Consider the following 17,690-nt stretch of genomic DNA (forward strand, 5'->3'; position numbering starts at 1 on the left):
CCGTACTCTACCTAATCTCATGTACTATGCCAGTATTGTGTGGCCACTCTTCTAGAGACTAACCAGAAGTGCATTTGTTTTGTTACCGGAAACAAAATGATCAGCATTTTCTTCTTATTGCTCTTTATCATTCCTTGTCACAGGACAAAATATGACTGCAATCTGTTGTTCTGGCTAACAGCACAGTACCCATCAGTGATCTATCTACTCCACGCCATACAAAAGTATTCATCAGCGCTCTCTTCTACCCAGTGTCCCAAGGCGAGCACCTCTTTGCACTTTCTTGTCTTCAACGTCGGAGAGTCACACTCTAGAAGTTGTTCTATTAGGTTTTCCTTCCCTAAGCAAAACCTCCCAACCTCTTGCATTGGACTATTCCCAGTCAGATAATGGTACCTATTAGTGCTCTCTTCTGTTCAGTCTCAGCTTCTTTTTCCACAACTTTCTGCCTCTGGGAAGCGATCAGGAGTTTAGTCTTTTCACCCTCCCTGTAGTGTAGAAACAAAAAGACATTATCAACAGTATAAACTTACATTTTAATCCTTTCAGCCCACTTCCTTTACAATACTGAAACAGTTCAGAAGAAACCATGAACCTAAACGCAGCCCCACCACCTGAATTCACATTGGACTCCCACCTTAATTTCCTTTGACCTACTTCCACCCAGCTGACATGCATACATAACCATATTCACTCTCTCCCAGAGATATACACAGACAGGCAAAGAGCAGGGGGCATGGCAGGTAGATTGCACAACGGCTGAAAGACTGGGAGTGAAGGAGAGTTGCAGTCTTATCCACGTGTTCCAAATACAATAGAAGTTATGCCTCCCTGTATGGTGTATAGTGAGTCTGTGGCCCAGATATTGATGTGCTATAACAAAGCCACTAGAAGAGCTGTTCAGGTCTGATGTTGGGGTGATGTGTCGCTTTTGTAACCCTCTTTCCAGTTACTAAAAGAGTAATTACACAGATTCTTCACCTTAGAATACACCCCAAAGCCAGACTGTATCTGGAAACCTTGTACAGCAGTACTCCCTCGTATCACTAGATGGCAACATGCAACTCCATGCGGATCAATGATGCCCCAGAACGACGGAGCGAAATCACCTATGAAAACAACCTTTGTGCGCTACTGTCACTTGCTTGTCTTTCTGTATCCTCAGACACAGAGTGCTAACAACTGTTGGCACCGGTGTGCTGAATACTAATTTCGGACCTTTTGGGAAGTTAAAAAGGAGGCCACACCAAAGAACACGGAAGGGCAGTGAGGACTCTGCAGTTAGATTAGAGTATTCACCAGAAGGAATATGCTACTTACCAGTATGCATCTGTTCTTGGCATGTAGAGCTGCAGAGTCACACACTTAGGATAGTAGATCGCCATCTGGTGTTGGGCCCGGATGCTTGCAGGTTGTCGTCGTCTTCGGAAGAAGCCTTTGGTCACGAGATAGGTGACTCCTCCCTTGGACGACAGTGCGCATGGGCATCAACTCCATCGTCAGATTGTTTTTCGCCATATGGGAAATGGAGTGTGTAGAAAAGAGAGAGATGTCCATGTGTGTTGTCTAAGTAAGACAATGCTGGAACAGATACAGGTCCCGGGGAGGTGGGTGGGCGTGTGTGGCTCTGCAGCTCTACATGCCAAGAATAGATGCATACTGGTAAGTAGCATATTCCGTTCGAGGCGTATGAGCTGCAGATCACACACTTAGGATAGACTATATAGCAGTATCTCCCCTAGCGGTGGTCACCTGTATCGGTTGCAGCAGTTTGAAATAGAGTTTTAAGGACAACCTGACCCACAGAAGCTTGTTGCTTTGCTTGCATGTCAACACAATAGTGTTTAGTGAAGGTGTGTGTTGTAGACCATGTGGCTGCCTTACAAATATCTTCTAGGGGAATGTTTCCTAAGAATGCCATGGAAGCCCCTATTTTGCGTGTGGAATGCGCTCTAGGGGGAACAGTTAGTGTGCGTTTAGCCTTGTGGTAGCATATTTGGATACATTCAACTATCCACCTAGCTATCCCAGATTTGGAAATGGGGTTGCCTTTATGTGGTGGTGAGAAAGCAACAAACAATTGTTTTGTTTTGCGGAATGATTTGGTTCTGTCAATGTAGTACAGAAGGGCTCTTTCAACTTCCGAGTCGGGATTTGGGAAGAACACTGGTAGCTCTACTGATTGGTTAAGATGGAACGGCGATATGACTTTTGGAAAGAATTTCGGGTTTGTTCTAAGAACCACCTTGTTACGGTGCAACTGTAAGAATGGTTCTTGTATGGTTAAAGCCTGGATTTCACTCACCCTTCTGAGGGATGTGATAGCGATAAGGAAAGCCACTTTCCATGTGAGGAACTGTAATTCGCATTTATGCAGAGGTTCAAATGGGGGTCCCATGAGCCTTGTAAAAACAATGTTTAGATTCCACACTGGAGAGGGTAGTAATCTGGGAGGAATAATTCTTTTTAGTCCTTCCATGAAGGCTTTGATCGCAGGCACTCTAAAGAGTGACAAGTGTTGTCTATTTTGTAAGTAGGCTGCTAATGTTGCTAGGTGGAGACGTATGGATGAGTATGCCAAATTACATCTTTGCAAGTGTAGTAAGTAGCAAATGATGTCCTGGATGGATGCATCCAGTGGGTTTATAGGATTGTTAGTACAGTAAATGGCAAATCTTTTCCATTTTGCAGCGTAGCAGGCTCTAGTGGTAGGTCGTCTGGCCTCTCTTATAATATTCATGCAGTCTGGTGGTAGGTTGAGATAACCAAACTGTAGGACTTCAGGAGCCAGATTGCCAGGTTCAGTTGACCTGGATCTGGGTGTCTGATTTCTCCATGGTTCTGGGTTAATAAGGACAGGCAGAGATGCAGTTTTTGGTGGGGCACTAGTGAGAGTTCCAGTAGTGTTGGGAACCAAGGTTGGCGTGCCCATGTGGGAGCTACTAAGATCAGTTTTGTTGCCTGAGCTTGCGTACCACTAATGGAATGAGTGGGAGAGGCGGAAAAGCGTACGCAAATCTTCCTGACCAGTTCATCCATATTGCATTGCCCTTTGACTACGGGTGGGGAAACCTGACGGCGAAGGTTGGGCATTTTGCGTTTGTGTGTGGCGAACAGATCTATGTCTGGTTGGCCCCATTGTTGGAAAAAGGGTATTAGACCTTGGGGATGTAGTTGCCATTCATGGATTTGTTGAGTCTGTCGACTTAACAGATCGGCAATCTGATTGTGAACCCCTGGAAGGTGTTCTGAAAGTAGGTATATTTTCAGGGGAATGGCCAATCTCCAAATGTTCTGTGCGAGCTGGGACAGCTGGAGAGAATGTGTGCCTCCTTGTTTCTGTATGTAATACATGGCTGTCATGCTCTCTATCCGAATGAGGACAGTTTTGTTTTGGAGATGTATTTGGAATGATTTTAGTGCTAAGAACACTGCTAGCAGTTCCAGGTAACTGATATGGAGCATTTTTTGTTGAGTGGTCCATTTGCCCCGAGTGGTGTGGCCGAGGTGGTGGGCTCCCCATCCTGTGAGCGATGCGTCCGTTGTCAGCACTATCTGTGGAAGAGGCTCTAGGAACGGCCGCCCTTTGGAGAGGTTTGTTATGTTCCACCATTTGAGAGAGCGATGTGTGCGGCTGTCCACCAACACCAGGTCCGTAAGTTGTCCGTGAGCCTGGTTCCACTGACCTGCTAGACATTCTTGCAAGGGACGCATTTGAAGTCTTGCATAAGGCAAAATGAAGATGCAGGACGCCATCATGCCTATGAGTTGCATGAACACTCTTGCTGGAAGAGAGTGTTGGATTTGGAATTTTGCGATAAGAGCTTGCATATTGGTAGGCTGTCCGGAAGTCGGTTAAAACCGATTGTGCTCGACATTACCCTACTGGCTGCAAATCAGCTGACCCGGTTTAAACAGAGTATCGCTGATTTTTTACATTTGTTGCACTGCTTGGCCACTTGAGGGAGCCAAAGCAGTACAAAACAGCACCCAAGCTACGCATCGGTAATTCCAATGTACTATCTCACCCTCCTCCCGCTGTTCATGGTGTTCTTTGCTCCCTTCCCCCCTCCTCCTGCTATCCCTGGCCATGCTTGCTCATACCGCCCCCCTCCCAGTGTCCGTAGCTTTGCTGCTCACCATTCCGCTCCCGTCCTATGCCGACTAATCTCACCTTTGGCAAAAGAAAATCTATGCATTCGCCCAACTCGAATCGGGCCTGTCGGATGCACACATAACTGCAGCAGGCGCCTTGATCACAATTCAGCTCTGCTTTCTGGTCACTTAATTGGAGTGCTTCTAGCTGTGCAGTGAGTCTCCTCCTCTCTTGCCCCCAGTTTTATTTACGAGCGGCGCATTTGTCCCTCCAGGGGGTCCATTCTCTGCTGGGAGCAAAGTCCTCAACGTTAACATCTGAGGAAAGGTACTTGATTGAACCCCCGACTGATGGCTCTGTTACAAATTAAAACCACTCTATTTCTTTGTTGATGCAACAATCGTATTCACTACTCTTTTTTTTTTTTATTTGTGCAACATTTAAGCTCTGGGGCCAGTTCGCAAATTGTTAATTTGGAATCGCTGCTGGCTCCATGTTGGTGTTAGGAAAGGAACCGTACGCAGCACGATGGCTTCGGTTCAGTTAATCCCTTGGGGCACTTACTGAAATCGGGGCTCATGTTACACAGAGGAATGCAACCTTACGTGCAGGTGACCAGGTCATTAAATTAATCAGATAATTTAAGGAATTGCTCGGCTCGCCTCACTGGCCAGGATTCTTCTTTGGGCTGCTGGCTCGAGACAAAGAGAGCTAAAACACTAGTGCGTCTTGTGGGAGGTGCAACGTGATTCAGTGGTTAAAACTGGCTCAACATTTCAGCTGCTTATGCTCGTCCTGCGGTATGGATGGGTCCTTTTAGTTATGCATCGTGGGATCAGCATTTCAGCAGTCTATCTACGTCTTCCAGGAAGGCAAAGCATGTTTTAGTTGGTAATGGTTGCCTCAGCATTTCATCAATCTTATGTCCGTTTTACAACAAGGAGGGTTTAATATGTTTGTTAATACCATACATGCCAACATTTCAGAAGCGCAAAGTGGGAGATTTTATTAAGAAAATCGGGAGAATGGGGACTTGAATCGGGTTACTGTCATGTATGGGCTTTGGAAGTGTGTTGCTGCAGGACTGGACATTTGAAACGCAAATGCACGTTTTTTTCTTCCCTTTCAGAAGCATGGAGCGCAATGACAGGCAGAGAGAGGGGGATGCAAGTGTTCTGCACTCACTGGCCTGGCAGGTTGCTGGCAGTGCATACACCAAAGCCCCCCCCCCCCCCCAACCCCTCCCCTCCCCTCCCCCCCACCTGTGTGACAGCCCAGGCACACACACACAGCCGCCCCAGAGTACTTCACAGGTCTTTAAAAGACCATTCACTTGTCAATGGGGCTTAGTTGGGCTTTCAACCCTTCTATTGCCCCTGCATCGCCACTCTGACTATTGCTGGAAGAATTAACAAGTTACACAATACCAAGCCCCGTCTGCTGAAACCCAGAGGAATCAGGGTTTTGCTTGCAGGAATCGGGAGGTGGGAGACTAGCCTTGAAATCGGTAGTCTCCCGCCTGAATCGGGAGGGTTGGCATGTACGGTTAATACTGGTTGGCTCAGTATTTCAACATTCTTTGTATTTAGTTTTTATCCCCTGCCTCTCATATAAATAGAATTCAATATAAACCTCGCCTGTTTTTGCCGCGTGAATAAAAACCTGAGGTTAGGAAATATTAATAACGTGTGCAGGCAGAGCTTTAGTACATTTAAGGTGACATCTGTACATTCTACAGTACCTTGAGGCTTCCTCAGAGCCACATTAAGCAGGTAGCCGCATTGGCCTCAGAGTATACACACAAGCCAAACATACAAACACAGCAGGGAAGTGAATCCCTACTACATAAAAATAAGAAACACGCAAGTCAGAAAATAGGGGTGTAGTGCAACATATAAGCAAGTCACTTAAGCGAGCATTGTAGCATCGAGGCACGTCACAAAAGGGAGTACCTCGCAATATCCACGTAAATAACAATTGGGAGGTTAGTTGTGAAATATGGCTAGGTCATAATAGGAGTGCTAAACAATATGCTGGCAACCCCAAAAGAAGATCTTTATAACACGCAAGCAGAGCACAAAACTAGCTGTTTCATAGCTAAAGAGAAAACCTCAAAAGCGGCACATTCTATATAAGGGCACTGAAAAGGGGTACATTCAAATATAGGGAAAGTCACAAAAGGGCTGCTTTATTGCTTACAGGAAGGGCATTATGGGGCAGGTGGCTGTCAAGCTGCAACCGTGGACCCATTTCACACGCACATTTTTGTACACAGTTTGGTTTCAAAATTCTGTCTCCTATGCTATCCCTTTGAGTGGTGCTGGGGGGTGTGGAGCACAAACCTTCCCTCTTCCTTTAACAGAGGTGGCTCAGTGCCTTTTAACAATTTTAAAATTAACAGCCTGGCTGCTCAGCACCACTTAGGAAGAAAGACCACAGCCCCGCCCCCACACATTTACATTTCCTTTAACTGCACTTGATAATTACCGAAGGCAAATCTCTCCAGAAAGCTGCATAAATAGGCGAGGAGAAGGAAGGTTCTGTGGGTGGGCTGGTTATGGGCCAAGCGGGCTAGTTTTTTGAAAGAACACTTGCCACTCTGTCCCAAAGTAGCATTTCAGAATCCCCATCAAGTGGTTCTCACAAGGCCTCAGTGTTCAAGCGTGAGTGATGCTGTCCACCCTCCAGCAGTCACCACCGAGACCGCAGAGGGGTAGGAGTGTCTCGGAGCTCTCAGTACTTGACTCGTTCCTTGAGAGGACGTGGTGGCTGCTACCGATGTCTAACCACTCCATCATCTGGCATCAACAAACGAGGTGCCGTAACAAGCCTTTGTATTTGTAGCAATGCACCTTTCATATGCTGCTACACTTTTTATCTGTTGGCAGAGTGCTTATATATGTTAATGGTGTACCTTGAATCTAGATCTGTTGGCACAGTGCCTTGCATCTCTTTGGAGCTCCCTGCACTGAACAACTCCAAATGTATTATCCATTTTCAGCTCATACACACATCTGGTAACTATGGTCGGATCTTTGTCAACCCTCTTCCTTGACCAGCCTCTAGCAGGGTCCATTCCTGGAACAAACAGCCTCTCTGGCGGCAACAGAAAACCCAGAAGACTAGATGTTTGAACGAGATAGCTGGTTCCTCACTTGTAGGCCTGTGCATAGAGTGGATGTTTTTATGCTGACTACACTCCTGTCTCAGCTCTATGAGGAACAAGGATTTTAAGTCCGGTGGTACTAGATTGTGATCGTACCAACCCAGTCATGGAGAGAACATATAATGTCGCTCTGCACAGTACTTTGACACTTGGCGTACCCTCGGGGACTACATTAGCAAAGTGGTCTCTAGCTGAAATGCGTCAGAAAAGCAGACAGACTAGGGATCCAACTAGGCCTGGTGTGGTGTAGCTACTAAGTCAGCACCATCAGGCATACATTGCTGACTGGTTTGCTGCACTCCCTGAGCTACCTGAGACTGGTATTCAGAGTCAGGTAGCACTATGCTGTGATCATAGCGGTCTGGCAGCAGCTCTACAAAGCTGATGCAGTCACAAAGTGATCACAAAATACCAATTTCCACTGAACATTAAGAGGCATATGTTGATATTGCTCTTACAAATTCAGCATGTCACTGCAATCGTGCTGCCATAGCGCTCTCCTACCTCTTGTAGAGGCCCCAAGGTGCTTTCTGGTTCGAGTAAGTAGCTACTCTGTTGTGTATGACCGCAGGGTTGGTAGAGGTGCATGCTGTAGACAGACCCTACTGAGGCCCTAATCTACAGTTGGGCATTACCTTTGGGGGATAGGGCCCCCAGCAGTAATAATATTACTGCAATCAAGAGGTGAATTGAGAATTCGGGAGCAAATACATTTGGTAAAACATGCGCAAGAGCTGTCGCTAGAGTAGGACAGCCAAATGGTGCTCACTGAGGGCCCCATCCATGCCTCTGCTGTGGATGAACCCTTCCCATGTGCCCTGGTCTGAGCCATGATCTGGCCACAGCCTGCTGCGGCCCTGGTTTGATGGTTTGGAGCACATGCTCCTTCCTGTGAAACAATCGTGCATCCGTCAATGTTGAGAGGGCCTTTTCACAGATAGAAGTTTACATGGGAAGGAAAGAGAGAGTGTGCATGACGAAAGACTCACTGAAGAAGGTATTTTATGGTGTACTGATTTGTAAAAATGTATTTGTACCTCACATACACTGTGCGTACACTTTCTATAGGTCATGCATTATCAGTGCGGAAAGCAAGCAATAATAAAAGCAAAACGTTGCATAAACACCGGAAAAACACTCTGTTGTTTTTAATGGCGTGGAAATGGGTAATCACTGATAACCACTGTTTTTTTAAGGTATTGAATTCACTGGAAAACACTGAAAAAACACCACCAGAATTTACCAAAAATAGAAACTGAAAACAGGAAAGCCTACATATTGGCTATCCTGGCTGGACTGGGATATGCTCGGGCTGTGGAGGTTTTTATTGTGGCTCCCAGATACTGATGTATGTGAGCAGGTTGGAGGTGAGATTTGGGATAGTTTATTGTGAATCCCAAGTTGTGTGAAATTTGGATAGTTTGGTGAGTGTGCAGGACACACTTGTTGAATGACTTGGCTTTTATTAGCCAGTCGTCTAGATACGGGAAGACATGAATTTGCCGCCGTCTGAGATGTGCTGCTACTACTGCTAGACATTTTGTGAATACTCTGGGTGCGGTTGTTACCCCGAATGGGAGGACTATAAACTGGTAGTGTTGTCCGTCCACCACAAACCTTAAATACTTCCTGTGGGCAGGATGTATGGGAATGTGGAAGAAGGCGTCCTTGAGATCTAGTGTGGTAAGGAAATCGCCTTGTTGCAGTAGTGGTAGCACTTGTTGAAGAGTGATCATATGGAAATGATCTGAGTTGATATACAGATTTAGGGGTCTGAGGTTGAGTACTGGTCTTAGAGTTCCGTCCTTTTTGGGAATTGGGAAGTAGAGTGAATATACCCCTGTACCCTGATGTTGTAAGGGAACTGGTTCTATTGCGTGCTTTTGAAGCAATGAGAGAACCTCTTGTTTGAGGAGTGTAAGATGATCTTGTGACATGGAACGCTGTTTGTGTGGTATATGCGGGGGGTAGTTGCGAGTTCCAGGCAGTAACCATACTGGATAATTTGTCTTACCCACCTGTCTGTTGTGATGGAGTTCCAGACAGGTAGGAACTGTGTTAGTCTTCCCCCCCCCCCCTCGACCGGAGTGGAATGGTCTGGGTGGAGTGGAGGAAAGTCACCGTTTTGTGGCAGGGGAGGTGCGAGTTATCACCTCGACCCTTGTGGTTTCCTCTGTATATCCTCTACTGGGGGATGTGTGTGTGGCAGTTTTGAATGTAGAAGAGGTGTCCGTTCCAATATTTTTGGAGGCTCCTCTATAGAAAGAGCGCCGAAAGGACCCACGTGCTTGGGGAGATTGTAATGCTCCCATGGACTTAGCCGTCTGTGTCCTTTTTCATTTTTTCCAGGGCAGCGTCTACTGCTGGCCCAAAGAGCTGTTCCTGATTGAATGGCTGACTAAGTATGGTAGTTTGTACCTCTGGCTTAAAGCCTGAGATGCGTAGCCATGCATGTCGAAGGAGCACACTTGTGTTAATTGCTCTAGAGGCGGTGTCTGCGGCGTGAAGTGCACATTTAATTGCTGCATTTGAAATGAGCTTTCCCTCTTGAATGAGGTCATTTGCCTGGGTTTTGTATTGGTCTGGCAGATGGTGTAAGAGAGTCTCTAATTGATCGTAGTGGGCCCTGTCGTAGCGTGCTAGTAGGGCTCGGGTGTTGGCAATTCGCCAGTGATTAGCGGCTTGTGCTGCTACTCTTTTGCCAGAGGCTTCCAATAGTTTGGATTCTTTGTCTGGGCGTGGTGTATCTCCTGTGGTTTGGGAGTTGGTGCGTTTCCGAGCATTGGAAACGACCAAAGAATCCAAAAGGAAGTTGGCCCTTGATGTAGTTAGGCTCTTCAGGAGCAGGCCTATATTTCTTTGATTCGTGGGTTGAGAACCCTGGCACGAACGGGGTCTTTAAAGACTTCGGGGGCGTGTTTTATGACTCCTTTAATCATGGGCAGGATTTGTACAGACTTTTGAGACTGTTTGAAAGTGTCTAATAAGAAGTATTCCTCTGGTGCGTCTGAGTGCATTGTGACGCCGTGGTATATTGCTGCTCTATTTAATAATTGTCCAAACCCCAGGTGATCGTCAGGAGGCGATAGTTTTGAGGGATATGGCTGAGGGTCAGGCATGTCTGGTAAGGGGAATGCCCAATTATCCAACGGTGAGGTGTCTGGATCCGTGAACGGATCATTAGGATCACCTCCACCCCCTAGGTCATCATAATCATCCTGTGGTGGTGGTGTAGGAGATGAGAGGGTATATGTAATGGTGGTGTAGGCAGAGGGGGTGGGATAGGAGGCAGTATAGGAGAGGAAGGAGGGATAGGGGAAGTTGAAGAGTCCTTCCTATTGACAGGAACTGGGGCAGGTGGTGTGTCCAGCTTCCGTTTTTTACATGGCACCGCGGTGACATGTCCAGTCTTGGGGTTGGTATAGATCTTTTTCTGCCTTGGGTATGGATGAAAAAGTTCTTGTTCTTCAGGAACAGTCTTTGGTACAGATTTTTTCGGTTCCGATCGAGGTTTTGGTTGAACGGTAGCGTGTTTGGCTTTAGGAGGCGTATGAGAGTCCTTAGCCGGTGGTTTCGGTACCGACGATGGTTTTGGTGCCGATGTGGTTTTCGGAGCCGAAGGTGTATCTGTGGGCTTGGGAACCTTCAGTGTCGGTGTGTCCATCGGCCTTGGTGTTTTCGGGGCCGAGGGCTTTCGGAGCCGATTTCGGTGCGGAGTGGTCTTTTGTCTTCGGTGCCGATGGTGCCGGTTGGACAATGATATGCAGTTTGCTCGGTCCGAGCTACCGGAAGGCTTATGTTTCTTCGGAGCCGGGCCCGGAGGCGGGGCTTCTGAAGGATGTTCTCGGTCTCGACTGTGGCCAGCAGGCGAAGTCTTGACCAATGCCTTTGGTTTTGGTGGGGATGGGGCAGGGGCAGTGGTACTCACACGTTGCCCAGGAGGGTCGTCCGAGTCGTCTGCTTCGGAATTTATTTGCAGATCAACGGAATCTTCTTCCGGGACATCGGGGCCTTCATCAAAGATGTCCTCTGGTTCCAGAGATGGTCTCTGTGCCATGATGTGGCGTCGAGCCCTTTGAACCCGAATGGTCTTTTTGGATCGAAAGGATGCGCAGGCTGGACAGCTGGACTCGTCGTGTTCTGGTGATAGGCACAGGTTGCAGACTTTGTGGTGGGTCACTGTGTGGAAATTTTGCTCCACACTGGTCATTTTTTGAACGGCGTCCTTTCCATGAGCCGTAGGCCTCACTGTGTGGATAGTCCCAGCGGCCCGCGTCGACGTCCGGAATCAAGCCGATGTAATCGATGTCGAGGATGAAGGTGTCTCGATGTTTTGTTGTGAAGTTTTTCGCTTAGAAAAGCTTGGAATTGATATTTCCAACCGGAGCGGAAAAGTTGCATTCGAACCCAATGGCGGAAAAAAACAATGTGACGATGGAGTGGATGCCCATGCACACTGTCATCCAAGGGAGGAGTCACCTATCTCGTGACCAAAGACTTCTTCCGAAGACAACAACAACCTGCAAGCATCCGAGCCCAACACCAGATGGCAATCTACTATCCTTGTGTGATCTGCAGTTCATATGCCTCGAACAGAGTGTTACCGAAGGGAAGCAACTTGTGCTTTTAATGGATATTTCTAACCGCAGATTCCTCACCTTCAAATAGATAATGGGTGTGGGAAGCTGGCTCCTTATATAGTGGACCAAAAAGATGTACACTGTGCAGAGCCCAAGCAAACCACGAAGGAATTGCTGAGGCACCAATGACAGCCCAAATGCTCTCTTGTGGTAGTGTGGGCGAGCAGTTACGCATTTCAGAGGGTAGCTCTAAGCATTTAGATACCAAGATCATTGAAATCAGCAAGTACTTTTCGAATTATGAATTTTTATACATTTCAAACGTTGACAGCGCAATTTCTGGATCGGCAATGATATCCTATGGGAGAAAAACATGAATTGCATTTGGGCACTTAACAGCGACTTACAGGACTGCTCTTATGGACTTAAGGTGAGTATGGGGCAAGGTCCAAGGCCACACCAACAGTTTACCTCAGGAGGCTCTGGAGCATTGGGGTGCAGATGTGTTATGCCGTTGGGTGTCCCACTCACTTTATTGGGGGAACGGTCTGGTCAGAAAGAGACTGCTAGCTGGGGCTAGGGGACCAGCCAGGGGAACCCACTAGGACTCGACCCTTAAGGTCCTCCGGCATGTAGGTCCACTTTTCCTCGGGCTGTGGGGCTCAGGTGCAGTGGTGTCTTTTGACTTCGAATTTGGTGCTGGAGTCACTTGCCGCTGGAGGGGTCCTACAGGAAGAGACTGCAGGAGGCAACTGGAAGTCTAGGGTGGACTCTGCTCCTGTGGGTCTTGGGACCCTGCTGACACCACCACCTCCTATGAACTCTGGCTGTTGAGCACGGGTGCATAGGTACTTTGAGGTGTCGGGTGGCAGAGGTCGAGGACTCACTTCTTGTCTTTGGTGTCTGCAGAAGGGGGAAACAGGACCACTCCACCACTCTTGTTGTGGGTCTCACTGTCCCTGAAGTTGAATATGCTACTTACCAGTATGCATCTGTTCTTGGCATGTAGGGCTGCTGACATTCATATCTGTGCATAGATCGCCGCCTAGTGTTGGGTCCGGATGATTGCACATTGTTGTCCTGGAAGAGTCTTCGAAGTATCACGAGATAGGTGGCTCCTCCCCTGGACTACAGTGCGCATGGGCATCCTCTCCATCCTCAGATTGTTTTTCGCCATTGTGGCAGTGATGGAGTAGATACGTAAGTGATGACCATGCCATACAGTAATTCTGAGTGCTGCAGCCGCTACAGGCACCGGGGAGGAGGGTGCGCGATATGAATGTCAGCAGCCCTACATGCCAAGAACAGATGCATACTGGTAAGTAGCATATTCAGTTCGAGGCATGTGGGCTGCTGAATTCATATCTGTGCATAGATTATATAGCAGTCCCTCTATGAGCGGCGGATGCCCGTGCCAGCTGCAGCAGTCTGAAAAAGGGTTTTGAGAACAGCCTGTCCTACAGCTGCCTGCTGTTTTGCATGCACATCTACACAGTAGTGTTTTGTAAATGTATGTGGCTGCTCTACATATTTCCTCTAAAGGAATATTCCCTAGGAAAGCCATGGACGCCCCTAACTTTCGTGTTGAGTGGGCTCTGGGAGGAATCGTTAATGTGCGTTTAGCTTTTTGATAGCAAATTTGAATACATTTAACGATCCATCTGGCTATCCCTGCTTTGGAAATGGCGTTGCCCTTGTGTTGTGGAGAATAGGCAACGAACAATTGTTTTGTTTTCCTAAAATCCTGTGTCCCGTCTATATAGTACATGAGGGCCCTCTTTACATCTAGTGCATGGAGCATTCTCTCTGCGACATGGTCTGGATTTGGAAAGAAAACAGGCAGTTCAATAGTTTGATTCATGTGGAACTGCGATATCACTTTAGGCAAGCGTGAACCTGTATGAATGGCTCTTGAATGGTTAGTGCCTGGAGTTCACTAACTCTTCTTAACGAAGATTGCCACTAAGAAGGCTACTTTCCAGGTGAGGAATTGAATCTCACATGAATGTAGAGGTTCAAAAGGTGGACCCATCAATCTGGTGAGGACCACATTCAGGTTCCACACCGGTGCCGGTGGGGTTGTTGGAGGAATCACTCTTTTGAGTCCCTCCAAGAAGGCTTTGATGGCAGGCACTCTGAATAAAGAGAGGTGCTGCCTGTTCTGAAGATAGGCCGCTATTGCGGTTAGATGTATACGGATGGAGTTGTATGCCAGATTGCATCGGTATTAGTGTAACAGGTAACAGATGATGTTCTGAATGGATGCATCCAGCGGATTAATGTCATTGTTTTTACTGTAAATGACAAACCTTTTCCATTTAGCCGCATAGCAAGCTCTGGTCGTGGGTTTCCTGGCCTCCTTGATGATATTCATACATTCTGGAGGCAGTTTCAGGTAGCCAAACTCTAAGACTTCAGGAGCCAGATCGCCAGGTTCAGCTGTTGCGGATCTGGGTGCTGAATTGCGCCATGGTTCTGTGTTAAAAGTTTGGGTGTTAGCCGCAGTCTTTGAGGCGGCACCGCGGACAGTTCTAGGAACGTGGTGTACCATGGCTGGCGTGCCCACATTGGAGCAACCAGGATGAGTGTCATCGAGTGTTGCCGTAGTTTGCGTGCCACTAGCGGTATTAATGGCGCTGGGGGAAAAGCGTACGCAAATCTGCCTGACCAGTTCATCCATATCGCATTGCCCTGCGACTGTAGATGCGGGAACCTGGCGGCAAACCTTTGGCATTTTGTGTTTTCCCTTGTGGCGAATAGGTCTATCTCTGGATGACCCCACTGCTGGAAGTACGGTTGGAGTACTGATGGATGTAGCTCCCATTCGTGTATTTGGCGGCTGGATCTGCTGAGCAGATCCGCCATCTGGTGGTCCTTGCCCGGGAGGTGTACCGCCATGAGGAACATGTTCCTCTGAATGGCCCACTTCCACATGCTCTGAGCCAGATGAGACAACTGTGGAGAGTGTTCTTCCCAGACTGTGAAGAAGGTGAATGGTGTGGGATACGTGGCTGGCACACTGCTGGGCTGACTTTGCCTGAATAAGCCAGTCGTCCAGGTAAGGGAAAACGTGAATGTGCTGTCTTCTTAAGTGTGCAGCCACGGTCGCTAGGCATTTGGTAAAGACCCTGGGCGCCGTTGTTACCCAGAAAGGGAGTACTTTGAACTGATAATGCTGATCCTGAAGAGTGAACCTGAGATATTTTTTGTGTGATGGGTGTATGGGTATGTGGAAATACGCATCCTTTAAATCCAGTGTTAGGAAGTCTCCCTGACTGAGTAACGGCAGAACCTGCTGGAGGGTGAGCATATGAAAATGCTCTGACAGAATGTATTGGTTGAGGGGGCGGAGGTCTAGTATAGGTCGTAAAGACCCGTCCTTTTTTGGGATTAAGAAGTACAGAGAGTACACCCCTGACCCCCGCTGTTCCATAGGCACGAGCTCTATGGCTCCTTTTTGCAGCATACTTAGTACTTCTTGCTGCAATAATGTCAAGTGCTCTGCGGACATAGGACGGTGTCTTGGTGGTATGTTGGGTGGATTGGATGTTAATTCCAGACAATAACTGTACTGGACAATTTCTCTGACCCACCCGTCTGTGGTGATGGATCTCCAGACTGGCAGGAACTGTTTGGAGTCTCCCCCCGACCGGTGTTATGTGGGCGGGGGGCAGCGACAAGACGTCACTGTTTGGTATTGGCGGAGGACCTGGTGTTGTGTCCTCGTCATCTGCCTTTGGTGCTGGATCCACGATATCCACCCCTATTGTTTTTATTATAGGTACTCTGGGTACCTCCTTTACTGTACTGCTGCTGGGACCCCTGACCTCTAGCTGCTCCTCTATTCCCGGGGCGACGAAAGGAGCCACTCCGAAACTGCTGCGACTGTAGAGCCCCCATAGATTTCGCAGTTTCAGTGTCCTTTTTCATCTTTTCCAGTGTCAACCTCGGGGCCAAATAAAACGTCTGGGTTGACTGGTTGATTCAAGATATTATTTTGAATCTCAGGTTTGAAGCCTGATATTCTCAGCCATGCGTGCCTCCTCAACATCACACTAGTGTTGATTGCCCTTGCTGCAGTGTCAGCTGCATCCAGTGTGCATTTGATGGACGCATTTGTAATGAGTTGTCCCTCTCTGATGAGGAGCTCCGCTCCATCTTTGTATTCATCTGGTAGGTGTTCTAGCAGTGTTTCTAGTGTATCAAAGTGTGACCTGTCGTATCGGGCCAGGAGTGCCTGCGTGTTGGCAATGCGCCAGATGTTTGCTGCTTGTGCTGCTACCCTTTTGCCTGATGTTTCTAGCACTTTGGACTCCTTGTCTGGAGGAGGAGCATCACCTGTAGTCTGAGAGTTAGCTCTCTTGCGAGCATTAGAAACTACCATGGAGTCCAACGGCAATTGACCCTTAATGTACATGGGGCCTCCGGGCGCAGGTTTGTATTTCTTCTCTATTCTGGGGTTTAATACCCGTGCCCTGGTGGTTTCCTTAAAGATGTCCTTAGCATGTTTAAGAACCCCTTTTAGCATTGGTAGAGTCTTGACCGTTCTTTCCGATGTGGAGAACGTGTCCACCAAGAAATCCTCCTCCACAGAGTCAGAATGGAGTTCCACTCCGTGATTGGCAGCTGCCCTTTCAATGAGGGCGTTAAAAGCAGCAGTATCTTCAGTGGGAGATGTTTTGACATTGTAAAGATGAGTGTCAGGAGCATCTTGTGGGTCACCTTGGTCAGTAGGGTCTCCCCATGCTTGATCTGGGTCTTGCTGTTGGTCATCAGGGTCATTATCCACAGGATAAGTGGTATCATCCCCAATATAGCCCTCTCCTGCATCCTGTTCCGAGTGTGTAGGAGAAAAGGTTGGTGGTTCCTGATAGGTGTGGAATGTTTCTACAAGCAATGGCGTCGAACCTGAAGCCAGTTTCCTTTTTAGTGGAATCATGTAGGAGTACAAAGCCTTCTCTGGAACAATTCTCTGTTACGGAACAACAGCCTACCAGTGTCGGCGTCGATAAACTGGTCCCGCGAGTCCTCGACATCGGTTCTTTCCGTGGACACTGTTCGTGTGTGTTCGAGACTCCTCCGAAGTTCGAACATCTTCGGTGCCCCGGGTGGCGGCAATCCAAACTTGATCGGTGCCGGCGCCGAGTGAGCTTTAGCGACTGTGTGGTTCGGGACCCGTTTTTGGTTCGAGGGTTGCCCGTTCCCTGATGCGCTGTAGGGACTCCGACACCTGTTGCAACGTGAATGCAGATGGTGCTTTGGAACCAATAGGCTCTTTGGAGACAGGCCTCAACGCGGTCTCCGGTGTCTTCCCAGCCTTCGGGTGTTCGATCCGAAGTTTGGGATCGACGACTGGTTGATTCGATATCTTGGCAGCCGCTGCACTTTTCGGTGTCGACGTAGTCGGATCGACCCCCGTGACCTTGGTGGTCGGTGCTCCAACCTTCGGCGCCATAGGCTGTTGCGTCTTCTCGGGACCGAAGGCCTTCTTCTGTGTCTCGGTGCCGAAGCCCTTTTTTGTCTTCTCGGTACCGAAGTCCTTCTTGGTTTGGTCGGCTCCGACGTCCCTTTTCTGTGTCGACGGATTGGAGGGCTTCGATGCCTTCGATCCGACCTGAACCAGTTGCACTTTCGGTTTCGATTTGACCGGTGCTGGTTTCGCTTTCACTGAATCGAATCCAGTCTTTTTTGATAGCGTTGGCTCTTTTGAAATGTTCAAAGCCGGGCCTTCAGGCGGGGCTGTAGAACGGTCCGACCGATCTTGGGTAAGGCCCACAGGCGATCCCTCGACCTGAGCCTTGTCAAGACTGTGTCCTTCGGCCTCCGCATCAATGGATTGGCCTAGCTC

General features: G+C 48.2%; 1 protein-coding gene across 2 annotated transcripts in view; it reads right to left on the reverse strand.

Moving 5' to 3' along the window:
• Positions 1–17,690, reverse strand: part of ERLIN1 (ER lipid raft associated 1) — a 286,035-nt gene that overhangs the window by 76,303 nt on the left and 192,042 nt on the right. For both annotated transcript variants that reach the window (XM_085608714.1, XM_085608713.1), the window contains exon 9: positions 397–488. In XM_085608714.1, the coding sequence (XP_085464840.1) occupies positions 397–488 (92 nt within the window). The remainder of the gene's footprint in view (positions 1–396; positions 489–17,690) is intronic.

The sequence above is a fragment of the Triturus cristatus genome, chromosome 1_2, assembly GCF_964204655.1.
Source record: "Triturus cristatus chromosome 1_2, aTriCri1.1, whole genome shotgun sequence".
NCBI classification, from domain to species: Eukaryota; Metazoa; Chordata; class Amphibia; order Caudata; family Salamandridae; genus Triturus; species Triturus cristatus.